Source organism: Rhinolophus sinicus, linkage group LG01 (assembly GCF_036562045.2).
Source record: "Rhinolophus sinicus isolate RSC01 linkage group LG01, ASM3656204v1, whole genome shotgun sequence".
Taxonomy (NCBI): Eukaryota; Metazoa; Chordata; class Mammalia; order Chiroptera; family Rhinolophidae; genus Rhinolophus; species Rhinolophus sinicus.
In genome coordinates this window covers 159,576,858-159,590,253 of record NC_133751.1, presented here as the reverse complement: position 1 = coordinate 159,590,253, position 13,396 = coordinate 159,576,858, and the positions used below count along the sequence as shown (strand labels likewise).

General features: G+C 41.8%; 1 protein-coding gene across 1 annotated transcript in view; it reads left to right on the top strand.

Moving 5' to 3' along the window:
• Positions 1-316: 316 nt before the first annotated feature.
• The window catches only part of CHN1 (chimerin 1), a 173,776-nt gene continuing 160,696 nt past the window's right edge, over positions 317-13,396 (top strand). Inside the window, exons 1-2 of the mRNA XM_019727475.2 lie at positions 317-495; positions 625-801. Coding sequence (XP_019583034.1) covers positions 783-801 — 19 coding nt within the window. The 5' untranslated portion in view covers positions 317-495; positions 625-782. The remainder of the gene's footprint in view (positions 496-624; positions 802-13,396) is intronic.

Sequence of the window (13,396 nt, the reverse complement as noted above, 5' to 3'; positions counted from 1 at the left end):
GTGGGGTCCTTGTATTCATGAGCCTTCACGCCTGACTCTCTTCCTCTGTCGAGCAGCAGCTCAGTGTTTCTCCTCTCTGCGCCTTCTCCAATCCCATTCAAAAAAACAACAACACAAAACCCTGGGCTTTCAGCGAAAACGCACAGCGGCCCCGCCCCCACCGGGCTCCAGGAGGCCGCCTGCCGGGGGGCGGGGGACACTCCTCCCGGACCCCGGCTGGCGGGGCGCGCGCCCCCGGCCCTCGCGCGCGCCCGTTGCCATGGGAACGCACTCAGCTCGCCCGCCCGAGGGGCAGGCGCCGCGGCCCATCCAGCGGGAGACACTATCGCAAGATGGCGTCGGCGAGGCCGCGGGATGCGGAGTGAGCGCGCCCCGCCGGGGGCTCTGCGAGGCTGCTCCTCTCCCCCCCGCCGCCGCCACCGCCGCCGCCGCCGCCACTGCGGCGCCGCCTCTCCGCCCGCCACTGCGCCTCAGCCGAACCTCCCCGCCTGGCAGGTACCGCCGCCCGCGCGCGCCCCGCGTCGTGCCCCGATGGCAGCGACAAGTGCCGGCTCGCCGAGGGCTAGCGGGTCTCCCCTGGCCCGGTGCGCCCGACACTAACGCGTACATAACTTTTTCTTGCAGCGGCCCCCGGCATCCCGGCCTGCAGCCTCCCCGCGCGCCGGCGCTCCCACCACGCCCCTCCGAGGTGAGCGCGGCGGGCCGATGCCGTGATCCCGGGTGGGCCTGGGCGGAGCGCGTGGACTGGCGGCCGCGGCGAGCAGCTGGCGAGCGCCTGTACAATGGCCCTGACCCTGTTTGGTAAGTGCAGCCCTTTGCCCGCGCGATCGCAGGTGGGCCGCGCCCCGGAGCTCGGGGCGGGGGCCGGGGGCGCCCGGGGAGGGGACGCCGCGCGCGCTGTGGCGCGCGGGCTGGGGCCGTGGACTTGGGGCCCCGGGAGCCCCGGGCTCGCTCCCTCGCGCCTCTCCCATTGTTTCCTCTCCAGGCAGCGCTGATGGGCGTGTGCTCCCTTGGCCAATTCTGGGATGGGAGGCTCTGAGGTCCTGGGTGTTTTGTAAACCGAGGATTCTCTAAGATGCCAACTTGGGAGCGAAGTTAGCTGGTTGTTTCCAAACCTACGATTGTCAAGTCGGTAAATAAAGATCCTGGAAAGTTTATTTATTTTGGACAAGGTATCTGTGCATCCCACTCTGCCTGGAATTGCCAAATGCATGTGTTGATTCTTGTTGGAATTGGGGGCACTTTTTTGGACTCGGTATATTCCTTTGTAAACTAGAATACGTGGTGAACTTAGTATTTGTTAAAATAGGAAATGTTTGCCCTAACGAATATGAGAGCAGAAGAAAGTTGGTTACTGGAAGTAAGTAATCTCAGGAGAATATATTTCAGTATTTCAGGAAAGAAATGTTATTTCTGTGATGTAATTACTGCAACACTATTGTTTCAGTGGTTAAGACTTCAAGGTTTTGTTTTTTTTCCCTGGAGTCAGCAATGACAATGGATTGGAAAGGACTGAAAAGATACATTCTTTCCTTTTACAGAAACAGATTGTAGTACATATGTACCTTGCTTGAAGAAAATTCAATACATACAGCATGTGAAAATTTAGATGTTCAAAGTATACAATTTTTCAAAGAAACAAAGTACAATGATATGTACAGTGACATGTAACTGATAACTTACAAAGACAGTCTTAGTAAATTAAAGTATCAAGTTTCCAGTTACGTTTTAATGTCATTTGATCAAACAGTTATAGGCATCACCTACCACAAATGCTTTTTGATGTAAATACTTAAGAGTGAATTAATCTCTTGGAATCAGTTACTTTTATTTAGCCATCTTATTTTATAAATTAAATTTAGACCCAGAGAGGTTATTTACCAAGGTCGAATGACCCTTTTGTAGCAAAACTGAGCTTAGAACACAATTTGCCAGTCTTCAGTCTGGGGCTGTGTTTATTTTGCCCAAATACCCACAGTACTAGAAATTACGTTTCTTATTTAGTGTTGATTCTCCATAGGTGTTTTAAAACATGTTTCTTCTTTCTCTGAGAGTAGTAAAAATCTCACTGTTTTTCAGTACACTGTATCTAATCTGCATTACTTAGGTAGTAGACGAATTTTCCTTAACTGTGGACTTTTTTTGTACAAAAGTTAGAAATGATGAAAGGCTTTACTCATAGTTGATATTTTCTTTTATTGAAGCGTTTATCTTACGCTATTGTAGCTAATACATAGCAGTAAGATTTCCAGAAGTCAATTTCTCTTTAAAACTATTTCTGGCTAAATCATTGTCCTTCCTAAAGAGACAGTCTGCATTTTCAAGGTTTGTTTTCAAAGGTACATTTACAAATTAACCACTTTTAGAATACTGACATTCTTGATGAATAAAACAGATAAACTGGGGAGAAGTGGAGTGTGTGACAAGACTCTTAAAAGGATTCTGAAATTGTTAAATCTTTAACTCCTGAAGTGGAGATGAGGAAAGGAAGAACATGGAATTTGACCTTTAGAAGAAGGTATGAGAAACCACTCCCACCCCTCAGAATGAATAAAATATCTTTAAAATTTTAAAGTTGTGGGAAAATAGAATTTAGTGTACAAAATCAAATTTGGTTAACAATTTTTAAGAACATTTCACCTGTGTGTAGAGGCTATTTTTTCAGTAATGATAGATAGAGTAGCAGCTGCTCTCAAAAATGTGGTTGCATTCCACTCATTAGTCACTGAGATGTCTGTTAAAAATGTTGATTCCTTTGCCCAGAGACCTACAGCATATGCCTTTCTGGGGAGAGGGGATTTTCAAGGGACTCCCCTGTGATTCTTACGCACACTCAAATTTGAGAACCATTGTATTAAAGATAAATACTAGACTTCCTCATACTTGTCCAATTTTAAATAGCTTTTGTATATGTTAAGAGCGGTCCTCAAGGGTTAGAAGAAATGGATTTTATTTTAGAAATTACTAGTATTTAACTAGTTGGTCTTAGTCAGGAGTACCTACTATCCCTTTATATTTACTCTTTTTTAAAAAATGGATTAATTCTTTCTCTGCTTCACACTCAGCACCTTTATATTTACTCTTAATAACCAATTTAGAACACAGGAGCAATGAGATAATTAAAATTCTGTGAGATAGGACTGAGTGAGAGATGGTGAAGACAAGATAGGAACAAGAAACTAGACAAAAGGGACTTACCACTCATCGAAGTCAGATCTCAATAGATTTCCACCTAAGCCTCCCCAAAGTAACCCATGCCAGGACTCTACCTTGTGTATCTTGCGTGTGCTAGTTGGTTAGGCGAGCGTCTTAAGTCTGCTTGGGTGCGATAGTGAAATACCATACACTGGGTGGCTCACACAGCAGACATTTGTTTCTCACAGTTTTGGAGGCTGGGAAGTGGGGACCAAGGTATCTTCAGATGATTCCTGGCTTGCAGACATCCAGCTGTGTCCACACATGTTAGGGAGAAACGGAAAGCAAGCTCTCTGGTCTCTTATAAGGGCACTAATACCACCATGAGGACCCACCCTCATGACCCCATCCAAACCTAACCTCTTCCCAGAGGTCCCATCTTGAAATACTATCATGTTGGGGGTTAGGGCCTCAACATATGAATTTGTGGGGGGACACAATTCAGTGCATAGCAGCCAGCACTAGAGTCTAGTTTTTTTAAATTTGTGTATTATATTTCCATCCAGGTTTTTTAAATAATTGTAAAGCGTGTTCTTTTTATAGGAAATTGGTGAAAGTTAGCTTCGTTTTAAAAAATGAGAGCCTCTAAAATTACTACATTTAAATATATACATTTACATTTTTTCACTTAAGTACATTATAGGAACTCTAAAATAATTGTCAAATAAAGCTGAAGAATGAAGAACGTCTTATCTCGTGTTCACGATTAATCATCTTTAATGCTTGAAAGGATATTTTTAATGGGAATTTCTGCTTTATTCTGTGATAGGAAAACCAGACCCCAGCCCTTCCTGATTTTACAGCCTCATTTGGGAGTTGAAAATGTACATTTGTCACACGGGGTGTCATGCAGGGTCTCAGCTCCCCCTCCCTGCACAAGAACGCAAGATATGGTGAGGCCAAAAAGGAACAACAACAGAGCCATAGATAGGGGAGTCATACCACTATAGTCTTGCTGGTTGGAGACACAGAGCAAACATCCACCAGTACCCCAACAAGGGGTCTTCTTGCATCCCCGTCTTGCTGGCAGCTGGGCGAGACACAGGAAGTAGGATCCACATGATCCGCAATCCACCGTCTACTTCTCTGCCTGCCAACCGCCCAACCAACCAGGGCAGTCACGACAGTTATATCAGTGGTTAATGGCTAACTGGTTACAGCTGATGGCCAACCAGTCACAGCTGATGGCCACCTACTACCCGAGCCAGCACCTTTCCACATGAGGCCAAGAGCTTGGAAACTGCTCTCTGGGACTCTGTCCCCACATTTTTGAAGGTTCATGAATTTGCAAGAGTTTTTCTTCACTTTTCAGATGAACCCACCCCTCAATCATCAGCATTGATACAAATAATTTTTAAATCCTCATAGCAAAAAAATTATCCAAATGTAGTTCATCCTCTGCTCACTCTCCTTGCTTATTCGTTCAACAAACATCTGTAGCAGTTAGCAAGAGACACGATCCCTGCCTTCTTAGAGCTTACATTTCCAGAACTATACTGTTTGCACTTAACTACTGCCATGCCGGAGACCCTGCTTGCTGCGCCATTTGTCGTGCGAGGTGGCCTGCGGGGTCTCTGGTCCCGCTCCTCACATAAGAATGCAGGATATGGTGAGGCCAAAAAGGAACACCCATGGAGCCATAGGTAGGGGAGTCATACCACTATAGTCTCACTGGAGGCTGGAGCCACACGACCTGCAACCTGCTGTCCGTTTTTCTGCCTGCCAACCGAGCGACTCACCAACCAACGCAGCCACTGCAGTTGTATCAGTGGCTAATTGGCTAACTGGTTACAGCTGATGGTCAATTAGCCGCAGCTGATGGCCATCTATCACCCGAGTCAGCAACTTTCCACGTGAGGCCGAGAGCCTGGAAACTGCTCTCTGGGACTCTGTCCCCACACTACCTAATTCCATAGAGGCTTTGTTAGAACTTCCCTGGCAGAGAAGCACGTGTTTTCTAATAATTGTTGCACTGGAAGGAAAGACTCAGATCATCTAATTTAGGACTTTTTAGTTGGTGTACCTGACAGAATGTCCTAATTGGCCCCCCAATAGAACCCTAGTTGACAGAGCTGGGTGAAAAAGCATCCTGCCAGGTCATCCTTTGGCAAGAATTTCTGTCATTTATAACTAAATGGGGACTGTGGTTTACAGCTCAGACCAACTGATGAGATTGGTCACTCAGTTACAGTCCAGTGGGGCTGACTGAACCCTGAATAACTCTCTTCTCTTTACAGATGGAATTAGCTCTGACATTGCTCCCCTCCCATTTTTTCTTTTCCCTCTCATTACCATATATAGTCATTATCATCATTGCCATAGATCACTTCTAATACTTAGGATTTCACTGAAATTTCTTGCCTTCTTTCCTCAGACTCTTCTACTGCCATAGAAACCTTTCTTTATGTTACTTCATTTGACATCTCACTATCCTGACATATTGGCCTCTGGACATCTTTGTAAAGGTCCTTTGTAGCAGTTAAATGACAGTGATGTATTTATGATTCAGTTAGGAAGTTTTCTGATTTCCCATGATTGTCCTGGCTTTAACATTTATTTTTAAAAAGACAAGTCAGCTGCAGATTTTCACTATGACTTATTTGCCAAAAGCTAATTTCTTAGGAAACTCCTAGTTGAATACATTCTCTACTGATGTTTTTATTTTTCCGACGTTGCTCATCAAAGAATATGAGAAGGGGTTTGTGGGGACAGAGTCCCAGAGAGAAGTTTTCGAGGCTCTCGGCCTCACATGGAAAGGTGCTGCTCAGGTAGTAGATGGCCATCAGCTGTGACTAGTTGGCCATCAGCTGTTACTGGTTAGCCATTAGCCACTGATATAACTGCCGTGGCTAAGCTAGCTAGTGCGGATTTTAGCTAGCAAGTGGGGTCGGTTGGCAGAGAAGCGGATGGCAGATTGTGGATAGTGTGGCTTCTGCTTCCCGTGTCTCCAACCCAGCCGCCAGCGAGAATATAGTGGTATGACTCCCCTATCTATGGCTCCATGGGTGTTCCTTTTTGGCCTCACGGTATCCTGCATTCTTATGCGGGAAGCGGGACCAGGGACCCCACATGACAGGATTACCTAAGCAGCAGGATGGTCCAATGGTGAGAGCCCAGCTGCTTTCTTAGAATGTTTCATCTTTTCAGCTGTCACTAAAATCACCGTTTTTATTTAAGTAATTATCCATATTCTCTTACTAGTATCAGAAACTTAATATTTCAGCTTTAAAAGCTTTCTTTTAATGTTTGGAGATTTGTTCCTATGTATGAGAGATAAAAGAATTATAGTTGCTATAACTCTGATAGTCACCATCTGTGCACAAATAAATATTGGTAGTCATCTGAATCACATCTGTCCCTGAAAATAACCATCCTGTAAGCAGCCTAATCTTTGAAGACAGTGATGTATGCAATTGTAAAAATCTGACATACGGCCAGCCCAGTGACTCAGGCAGTTAGAGCTCCATGCTCCTAACTCCGAAGGCTGCCAGTTCGATTCCCACATGGGCCAGTGGGCTCTCAACCATCAGGTTGCCTGTTCAATTCCTCGAGTCCTGCAAGGGATGGTGGGCTGTGCCCCCTGCAACTAAGATTGAACACGGCACCTTGAGCTGAGCTGCCGCTGAGCTCCCGGATGGCTCAGTTGGTTGGAGCGCGTCTTCTCAATCACAGGATTGCCGGTTCGACTCCTGCAAGGGATGGTGGGCTGTGCCCCTGCAACTAACAATGGCAACTGGACCTGGAGCTGAGCTGTGCCCTCCACAACTAAGACTGAAAAGACAACAACTTGAAGCTGAATGGCACCCTCCACAACTAAGATGGAAAGGACAACAACTTGACTTGGAAAAAAGTCCTGGAAGTACACACTGTTCCCCAATAAAGTCCTGTACCCCTTCCCCAATAAAATCTAAAAAAAAAAAGTATTGGACAAGAAAAGTTTCAGTTTCTTTTATATCAGTATTTCTCAATTTTCTTTTTTTTGAAAAAACCACTCCATAAGAAGCCTTTTAGACATTTTTTCTCTCTTTTTTTTAAATTAAAGTTTATTGGGGTGACAATTGTTAGTAAAGTTATATAGATTTCAGGTGTACAATTCTGTAATACATCTATATATCACATTGTGTGTTCACCACCTAGAGTCACTTCTCCTTCCATCACCATATATTTGATCCCCTTTACCCTCATCTACCACCCCTCTCCCCCCTTACCCTCTGGTAACCACTAAACTATTGTCTGTGTCTATGAGTTTTTGTGTCTTCATTTGTTTGTCTTGTTCTTTTGTTGTTTTCAGTTTTATATACTACATATGGTATCAGTGAAATCGTATGGTTTTCCATTTTTCCTGGCTGACTTACTTCACTTAGCATTATAATCTCAAGATCCAACCATGTTGTCGCAAATGATACTATTTCATCTTTTCATATGGCTGAATAGTATTCCATTGTGTATACTATTGTTTATCCATTCATCTATCAAAGGACCTTTGGTTGTTTCCATGTCTTGGCCACCGTAAATAAAGCTGCAGTGAACATTGGAGCACATATGTCTTTACAGATAAATCTTTTCAGATTTTTTGGGTAGATACCCAGGAGAGGGATTGTTGGGTCATATGGTAATTCTAATTCTTAATTTTTTGAGGAACCTCCACACTGCCTTCCATAGCGGCTGCACCAGTCTGCATTCCCACCAGCAGTGTATGAGGGTTCCTTTTTCTCCACCGCCTCTCCAACACTTGTTACTATTTGTCTTGATGATGATAGTCATTCTGACTGTGGTGAGGTGATATCTCGTGGTTTTTATTTGCATTTCTTTGGTGATTAGTGATGTTGAGCATTTTTTCATATGTCTATTGGCCATTTGTATGTCCTCTTTGGAGAAATGTCTCTTCAGGTCCTCTGCCCATTTTTTAATTGGATTGTTTGTTTTTTTGTTGTTGAGTTGTGTGAGTTCCTTGTATATCTTGGATATTAGCCCCTTATTGGAAGTGTTGTTTGCAAAAATCTTCTCCGATTCAGTTGGTTACCACTTTATTTTATTGATGGTTTCTTTTGCTGTGCAGAAGCTTTTTAGTTTGACATAGTCCCATTCATTATTTTAGTTTTTACCTGCCTTTGGGGTCCAATTCATAAACTGCTCTTTGAAGCCAACGTCCATAAGTTTAGTACCTATGTTTTCTTCTATGCAGTTTATTGTTTCAGATCTTATGTTTAGGTCTTTGCTCCATTTTGAATTAATTTTGGTACATGGTGATAGATAGCAGTCTAGTTTCATTCTTTTGCATGTGGCTTTTCAATTCTCCCAGCACCGTTTATTGAAGAGGCTGTCTTTTCTCCATTGTATGTTTTTGGCTCCTTTGTCAAAAATTGTCTGTCCATATTTATGTGTTTTTATTTCTGGGTTCTCAATTCTATTCCATTGGTCTATGTGTCTGTTTTTCTGCCAATACCATGCTGTTTTGATTATTGTTGCCCTGTAGTACAAGCTAAAGTCAGGAAGTGTGATACCTCCATTACTGTTCTTTTTTCTTAGGATTGCTTTGGCTCTTCGGGGTCTTTTGTGGTTCCATACAAATCTGATGTTTTTTGTTCTATATCTTTAAAAAATGCTATTGGGATTTTGATGGAGATTGCATTACATCTGTATATTGCTTTGGGTAATATGGCCATTTTAACTATGTTGATTTTTCCAATCCATGAGTACGGAATGTCTTTCCATTTCTTTGTGTCTTCTTCAATTTCTTTAAAAATGTCTTATAGTTTTCAATATATAGGTCTTTCACATCCTTAATTGTTCTCTCCATGAAACTTTAATACAAGAGATATACTATGTGTATATCTGCTTTACACATAAAAAGAGTAACTTTTTGACCCCTCTCCAAAAGCCAGCTTTGGCTCCTTTGCGAGCAGTATTACCCTCCATTGAGAATATATGTTTCTGACTAAAGCAGTTATAAGAGTATTAGTTAGGCAGAAAAATACTGTGTGGTCGTACTTTGTATGTTATATCATAGTAGTTCTGAAGGTATGACATTAGTATGATAAGTTATACATTTTTCATCATGTTGATTTAACCTCAGAATTAACATGTTACTATTATTTTGAGAGCAGCCATAACAAAGAGGTCCTTGTTGGAGTTGGGGGTGTGTGTAGCTTTTCTTAAGGTACCTTTTGTACATATAATAATGTCTTTTCATATGGGTAATTGATGTTTTCTCAGTCTTTATGTAAAGTATCAGTAACAGCACCTTTAAGAAAACTTTATTATTTACCTGCTGTATATAAACTAGATGAAGTTATTGAACTTGACGTGTAAACCCAATGTAAGAGAAGTCCTGGAGCCTGGCATTACAACCAAATTCCCAGACATAGTCATTTTTACATAGAAAATGATTTCCATAAACTTTGATTTTTATTTATTAGTATAATCCTACTACCCCTAGAAAGCAGAATAGGAAGAAACTAAGAAAACAGGATGGTCTGACCGTATTTTACATTGAAAAGTCATATTGAAAAAAAATCATGTCTGACAAAATAAAGTTATTACCAGTATACATTTCTAATTTGGCTCCTTGTTTTTAAAAAACAGAATGACTATGTTGTGAATATGCAAAAAAACCCACTGCATTGTGTACTTTAAAAGGGTGAATTTTATGGTGTGTGAATTATATCTCAATATAAGCTGTTATTAATTAAAAAATCACTTGAGGGGGTAGGAAATCAGATTGAATAGAAGGGAAATTTACTTCACTTAAACGAAAACAAAAACAAAAACAGAAAACAGCATTTTACAAAGAGTAATTTTATACCCAGGAACCTTTAGAACTTTTTGTTTTTTAAGAAAGTTTTTTTCCTTTTATTCCCTAAGGAACAAAAAACAAAATTCCAATTGATAGGTTAAAAATGCCTCTGTCTGTTTTGAATGGTTGTTTTAAATTCAGAAAAGTGAATACTTCATGGAAAGAGTTAATATGGACAATTGAGTAATTTGTGGGAGAAAGGAAGATGAGTCAGGCCAGGCCTGTGGCCAGCTGCCCGGTGGTGTGGCGGGGGCCACCGCCTGGTGTTTTATCCAGCTGCGCTGAGAGTTCTTTCCCCTTTCCACGCTGACTTTTCCTTTGGATTTCATTGGACCGTATATTTCATGGTGTAAAGCAAGCAGAAAAATTATGTAGTCCAAGAATTATAGCTCTGCTTTCATAGATATTTATGACCACAAACTTGACATCTCAAAAACCAAATGGCTTCTCTTCTTTAAACTGCTAATCTTTCCTGATTTTCCCATTTCTGCCATTAGCACGTATCTTCAGCCATTATAGTACGTGTATTCTTTCTGTATTGTGCCTTTATATACTCGTGGAACATTGTTGTTTTTTAGCTTCTTAATGGCTGTGAAATTATCTTGTCAGAGATGATCTTAGGATTTGAAGGGGCTTGTGTTAGGTAGAACAGGTGACAGCTAAGTGGTGTAGATGTCAATTTCAGGGATCTGTAAACATCTGCCTAACCAAACTATTTCCCCTACAGGCCTTCCCTTGTGAATAAATTTTACACCATTATATTAAAATTAAAGCACAATTTTTAGCGCATTACCTATGAAGAATAACATACTAAATATAGATAACTTATCTTCATATAGCATAAAAGAATGATTTTAATTTGCAGACTGAAGATCTTAAAGCAGGGCAAGCATTTTGACTCAGGGAGATACACTGTAAGAGAAAACAAAGTGGCAAGTATTAATATTTAGAAGGACCTGTAGGGGTGGTGTAATAAGCAAAACCATATTTGGGATTAAGGGAAGGAATGGACGACGGGATACCATAGAGTGAGAGAAGGAAACAAACACAGGAGCTGTACTAGTTCATATTTTTTTCCTGAGGAGTAGCTCTGAGGCTTAGTATGTATTTTCCTATTTTATGATTTGTGTACTCATCTGTTCAATGGATTTTGGTCTAATATGTGCCAGGTATATATTAGTTCCTGTCCTTAAAGAATTTATAGCGGGGTGCCAAAAAAATGTATACACATGATTTGTATTCATTTTTTGTTATCAATATATATTAAGTATTACAATTCTTATACAGTTTTTCCCTTTCTTAAAATGTGTATACGTTTTTTGGCACCCTCTGTATTTACAGTGAAGGGAAACAGATGATTAAAAGAAAAAAAAAGTATAATGTGCCAGGTCGCCAGTGCTCTGAAGAACAATCGAGCAAGGCGAGGAGGCGGGCTAGCTTTGTGGCAGCGTGGTCTGGGAGGACCTCACCGCTAAGGTGGGTTTTGAGCAGAGACTTGAAGGAAGTGAGAGAATGAGTCATGTGAAATGGGGGCGTCACCTCATAGAACAAGCGTTTCGGCAGGGATGTACTCGGCAGTTTTGAGGACTAGAAAGAAGGGCGACGTGGCTGGAGCGGAATCAGCCGGGGGAAAGTGGTGGGAGAGGACAGAGAGCCACCAGGGGATGGAGGGGTGTTGGGGTCAGAGATTATGGAGGGCTCTGTACACCACGGTGAGGACGGCAGGTTAACTCAGAGTGAGATGGGAGGTTTGTAGAGGATGCGTCCAAAGCATGTAGTGTGGAGGAAAGGGCTTGGATTTTGGAGTAAGAGGTATGTTTAATCCCTTCTCTGCCAAGTGTCAGCTATATGTTCCAGCCTCATTTTCCTTATATGTAAACGGGCTACTAATTCCCTTCTCCCATTGGTGCAGAAATAGATGAGATCATGTGTGGATGGTTCTCTGCACAGTGATTGAAGATACATAGTAGCTAATATTGTCACTAATATTATCATTCTTATAAATATTAGCAAAGATCCAACATATCAGCAGTTTCCCCATTTGTTCATTTCACAAGTCTGTTGGCCCTCTTGGAAAAGTAGTTCTGCAATATTTCTATTTATGTGTGTGGCTAAATACATGCCACATGCCATTGTAGACTTTGTCTGAGAATGCTCTAGTGGAGTCTTGGTTCAGGGAGATACAGTGAAGACCAGATAGACTTCTGATAGCTGGATACTTGATACTTTCTGTTGCACTCTGAAAATGTGAAAACTACACTTCCCAATAGGCAATGCTTACTTCTCCTTTGGGAGGTAATCCAGAATATAATCAGATATAGCCCCTGACCTCAGGACACTTGAAATATGTCAAAGGACTGTAAACTCAATGTCTGGCACATAGTGGGTGCTCAATCCAAGTTTATTGAATGAATGAGTGAATATACAACAATGGACTATCACTCTATGTACTTTGCCTGTGAACAACCTTGACTAAGTTTAAACATTTGCTTTCATTTACCCTTTTCCCTGCTTTGTTTTGGGTTATTCTTGCTTATTATTAGGTTGGTGCAAAAGTAATTGTGATTTAAAAGGTTAAAACTAATTGCAAACACCACAATTACTTTTGCACCAACCAATAGGTTAGAGTCCATAATTGGAAACTTAAACCTGCTGCTTAGAAATTGGTTAGTCTAGCAATTCATTTCCCTACTTACAGTCCTCCAGTGAGTCCCATCACCATTTAGGTCAAGTCCAAATTCCCTAGCTCTATATAGGCTGTCAAGATGGGCCCCTGCTTACTGGCCTGGTCTCTTCTCTTATCTCTCCTCCTCAAATGTGTGCTTCAGACGTGCTGCACTACCTTGAAGTTTCCAGAAGGGATTGTACTCAGTGGGCCTTTGGTACCATCATTTGCCAAGCCCTTCTTTGCCCTACTTCTGCACATCTTGCAAAACTCAGCTTGAATAGTCACCTTTCTAAGAGGTCTGTGAGTTAGTTATACCTTTTCTGCATCTGTAGTGCCCTATACACATCTCTGCCCTCCCACTGGTCACGTGCTGATATAATGGTTCGTTATATTTTCCTGTCTTCCCTATTAGATGAAGTTCCCTAATGGGAAAGCTATGGATTTCTTCTCTGTATCCTTAACAACTGCCAGGGTCTGATGCAGACCAGCTACTCAATAAACATTTGAGTGAATGTTGGATATTACAGTAGTCTATTATATTTCTTAAATTTGGAAGTTAATTTCAAGGCCCAAATCCATATAACACACCTTTTAATTTTCATTATTTTTTTGGCATTTTAAAAAAAAATTCAGTAAATGTGCCATTATGTTACGCCTTGGTTCCATACTTTTACATGGATTCTCTAACTGGAAGCTCACAAAGGCTTGAATAAAATGGAAATCTCTCTGGGAGCAGA